The sequence below is a fragment of the Hippocampus comes genome, unplaced genomic scaffold (assembly GCF_001891065.2).
Source record: "Hippocampus comes isolate QL1 unplaced genomic scaffold, H_comes_QL1_v1.1 scaffold39, whole genome shotgun sequence".
NCBI classification, from domain to species: Eukaryota; Metazoa; Chordata; class Actinopteri; order Syngnathiformes; family Syngnathidae; genus Hippocampus; species Hippocampus comes.
Window position 1 is genome coordinate 623,649 of NW_017842054.1, and position 4,034 is coordinate 627,682.

General features: G+C 51.1%; 2 protein-coding genes across 4 annotated transcripts in view; both read left to right on the top strand.

The window, feature by feature from the left end:
- The window catches only part of ppm1ba (protein phosphatase, Mg2+/Mn2+ dependent, 1Ba), a 12,058-nt gene extending 9,090 nt beyond the window's left edge, over positions 1 to 2,968 (top strand). For all 3 annotated transcript variants that reach the window (XM_019860141.1, XM_019860140.1, XM_019860139.1), the window contains exon 6: positions 2,520 to 2,968. In XM_019860141.1, the coding sequence (XP_019715700.1) occupies positions 2,520 to 2,612 (93 nt within the window). In that variant the 3' untranslated portion in view covers positions 2,613 to 2,968. The remainder of the gene's footprint in view (positions 1 to 2,519) is intronic.
- Positions 2,969 to 3,025: 57 nt separating this feature from the next.
- slc3a1 (solute carrier family 3 member 1) overlaps positions 3,026 to 4,034 on the top strand; it is a 5,779-nt gene continuing 4,770 nt past the window's right edge. Inside the window, exons 1-2 of the mRNA XM_019860137.1 lie at positions 3,026 to 3,737; positions 3,840 to 4,019. Of these exons, the coding sequence (XP_019715696.1) occupies positions 3,362 to 3,737; positions 3,840 to 4,019 (556 nt within the window). The 5' untranslated portion in view covers positions 3,026 to 3,361. The remainder of the gene's footprint in view (positions 3,738 to 3,839; positions 4,020 to 4,034) is intronic.

Sequence of the window (4,034 nt, forward strand, 5' to 3'; positions counted from 1 at the left end):
ACCCCGACCCCGACCCCTCCTGGCGGGCTCTTCAACTGCACGCACGCATACAACAGCAGAGGCAGTCCCTGTCCCTCACTTGCTGCCACCAAGAGCGGTGTCCTTCGAGCTCTTCTGTTGCAGGCCTGCTAGCTGGCCCAAGTGTGACCCGCTTGCTTTCCTTTTAATTTAGCGTCCAGGTTGCTCAGCGTCTGTAACATGATAACCAAAAGTCTCTCTTTTCCTCCTTCTGCCCCTAATGTGAATTCTTTCTCTCCTCCTTTTTTTTTCTCCTCCCCCCCTCTTTGTGACCGTCCTCCGCCAGAGTGGCGCCAACCTGGAGTGTCACTGGTAGAAGTTCCTGATCTGCGTAGAAGACAAAAAAAAAGCTCCACGATTGTCCCCCCCATCTTCAGTTTCTTCACATTTTCCACCACTAAGAATTCACAAGGAGAAAACTTGTGGTTGAAAATAGGAAGATGATGATGGCAGCATCAAAGCACCTTTTGATTTGTGCCAGTTACGGCCTTCCGCCACTCTTGGAAAGACCGTTTCACACCGTGAAAGAAGTGAGAAGCCCAGCGTGTCGGTCAACGACTTCCAAAGCTCCTGGCTACTCCTGACCGGACTGATGGTTGAAACACTTAAGCTTTGGTTTGCCTGAAAACCATTTCCTGGACTTTGAAATCCCTTGATTATTATCTTTTGTTTCTGCCACAAAGTCCAAAGACTGCCACACCTGAACACGGGGGGGCTCACCACTTGGGCCGAGCGTGGTCCAAATTTTCCCCTGCAGTCCAAAGCGACAGTCAGGTGTGCTTTCCGTTTGTGCTCAATCCTTTTTTCACGTGCTTCCTTAGCTCGCCACTTGGCTGATGTTCATGGACCCGACACGCTTTGTTGTCTTACATCGGATTACTGTTGTCAAGAAGAGTTTGGACACCCAACGTTTCGAATGATCTACTTAGATTTGGAGGGTTTTTTTTTCCTTCTTCAAACTCAGCCTTGTGGCCTGATTCATGCATATGCGATTTGTCTTTGTGCAAAAGTCGTGCTGCGCGACTTGGTTTTGGACACACGCGCACAAGGTTGCGCACCGCGTTCCGTCGCCATAACGTTCCAAAGGGGGGGCACGTGCGAGGCCAAGGGAGATCTGGTCGCACCTTTTTTTTTGACACGCGCTCCATCCTGCTTGTGCTGCCACTTGCCTTTTTTTTAATTTTATTTTATGAGTTGTCATGTCAATAAATGGCGACACGTAGTTGACCTCCCCAAAGCCACTTTGAATTGATGCTGTATAGAGGGTTTTTTTTGGGGCGGGGGGGAGATTATCAGGTGTGTTTCAAAGTTAAGCTGCACACCATGCTCGACACTGATGAGTTTTAGAGGAAACCAACATTGCATTGTAACACTACACTGTAGAGAAATTTGCGAATTATTTTATTTTATTTTTTCACCGTTTGCAGTACTTGACACATTCCAAATGCTGTCATCCAAAGAGAAACGTATTTCCAACTTATGTTTTATCCCCCCGCCTTTGTTGTTTTTGCCAGCTAGAAAACGACTCCGAGAATTTGGAGACGGCATACGTGCTTTTCATCGGAGAGTTACTGAAAATGTTTTTAACAAGAAGCATTTTTCAAATTTTTAAGTCGTACTAAAAACGCCCCCCCCCCCCCCGTAACAAGGCACTACTTTTTGCGTCGTATTCGAATGAATGGTTGAGAAAGTTTTTGTTTTGCAGATGTGAAAGTGAATTTTCACTGGCATCATCCTCAGAGGAATTTTTGTTCTTGGCCACGATGCCAACATGGGATGAAGTTGCAATGTTGTTGTTGTTGTTGTTGTTTTTCTGTTTCTGCACATTATTTGTGTTGACGGGAATCTTGGGATGAATGCGCGATTGTATTCAAAGTACGTCGCTCCATTTGGCCGCGCTGGTCAGAAATGGCTCCAAAGACGCCCGCTTGGAGATTTCCAGGTTTCAGGCAGGGAGATAAATGAACGCAAGCTCCCTTTGTTGTCACCTTCCGCAGCCGGCCGATATGACGACGGCAAAGTTTCCGAGTCGCGTTGGGTGCGGGTGCGGAACCCCGACATACGATCAATCGTTGCGCGCCCTCGGGCATTGCGATCGTAATGATTTCCCCGTTGTCTACGTTTGTTGACGGACAAAAGTAAGTTGACATTTTCCAGTGCGTTTTTCACCGATCCCAGGGGTCCTTCTGTATGATCTGTCATTTTGATCGGAAACGTCAATAAAAAGATTTGTTTTAAACCAGGTAGAGCAGCCTTTGCCTTTTTTTTCCTCTCTTTTTTCCGAGGGCGCTGTTGCCAAAACATGAATTGGACCCAATTCCCTTTGTTGCCGGGCAGACATGAAGCGAAAATCCACCTGTGAAGTCCCACCCAACCAAAAGGTTCTGCGGTATTTTTATTGAACGCACCACGTAAGCATTCCTCGTGCGGGTTTGAATTCAGAACCGGTCGACCCTCCTTTGGCGGCGCTAACCTCAACCGAACGTTTCCTGTCGTTGCAGATCGGAGCTGCACAAAGGTCAGGAGGAATTTTGGACCATTGCTCTTTCCAAAACCGTTTCACTTCAGCGGTGTTCTTGGGCTGTTTGGTGTGACCGGCTCTCTTGAGGTCATGCCAGCGCAGCCCTCTCTCTTGGGTTGAGGGCGGGACTCTGACCAGGCCGCTCCACAAGGCGTAGCTTCTTCTGTTGAAGCCACGCCGTTGTTGAATTACTTCTGCGCTTTGGGTCGTTGTCCTGTCGCATCACCCATCTTCTGTTGAGCTTCAATTGGTGAACACATGGCCTTCAGTTCTTGTGCAAAATGTCTCGGTAAACTCGGGAATTCATTTTTCCTTGGATGAAAGCAATCTGTCCAGGCCCTGAAGCAGCGAGCGGCCCCAAACCATGATGCCCCCTCCACCATGCTTGACAGTTGGGATGAAGTTTTGATGTTGGTGTGCTTTGCCTGCCCCCCCCCGCCCCTACACACACACACACACAAATGTTGACATTCATATCATTGTGTGGTACGAGTTCAAGCAGACGGCGTTTGTCTCTTGTTGTGACTTGGATGAAGATCAGAAGACATTTTGTGACCAATTGATGCAGAAATGCGGCTCATTCCAAAGGGCTCACTTCCTTTGGTCAGAAGCTCTTTCTGCAGTCACTGACCAAACTAATCTCTAACGCTCACATTCCACAGGTCGGGATATCAGTGTGCGCATGCGTGCGGCACAGATAAAAACAAAGGAAAGAACCCTGACCTCCACACACACACACACACACACACACACACACACAAGTGCACATCAAGAGAGACGCAACACTGCCGGCGCGTTCAAACAGTCAAGTCATCCGACGACATGGAGCTGGCCACCGTGAATCCGGCCTTTCTGGACGAGGAAGTTGGCAAGAAAGCGGAGGACGTCGGCCCCGCCGAGCCGGAAGCCAAGGCGGCGGCGGCGGACGCCCCCGCCGAGGAGTACGCGCAGATCAAGCCGTACGCCGGCATGCCCAAGGAGGTGCTGCTGCTTTACTCGTCGCGGCCCTGCTACCGAGTCCCGCGGGAGATCCTGTTCTGGCTGATGGTGGCGTGCGCGCTGTCGCTGGTGGCCCTCACCATCAGCCTGGTGGCGCTGTCGCCCCGCTGCCTCGGCTGGTGGCAGGTGTCCCCCGTCTACCAGGTGTACCTCCCTTCCTTCAGGGACTCGGACGGAGACGGGCTTGGAGACCTGAGAGGTGAGTCGGCCGCTCGTCACGTTTCCTTTGATCGAAGCGACCCGCGAAAGAAGCCGCTGGTGCGGGTGGCTGAGGCCTCGTTTGCGCGTGTGCCCCCGGCAGGCGTGCGGGAGAAGCTCGGCCATTTCCAGTACCTGAACATCAAGTCGGTTTGGCTCAGTACTTTCTACCGCTCTTCCACGAAGGACGCGGGCTACGTCGTGGAGGATTTCCGGGCCGTCGACCCGCTTTTTGGCACCATGCAGGACTTTGACGACCTTTTGGCCGAGATGCACAAATTAGGTGACCCCCCCCCCC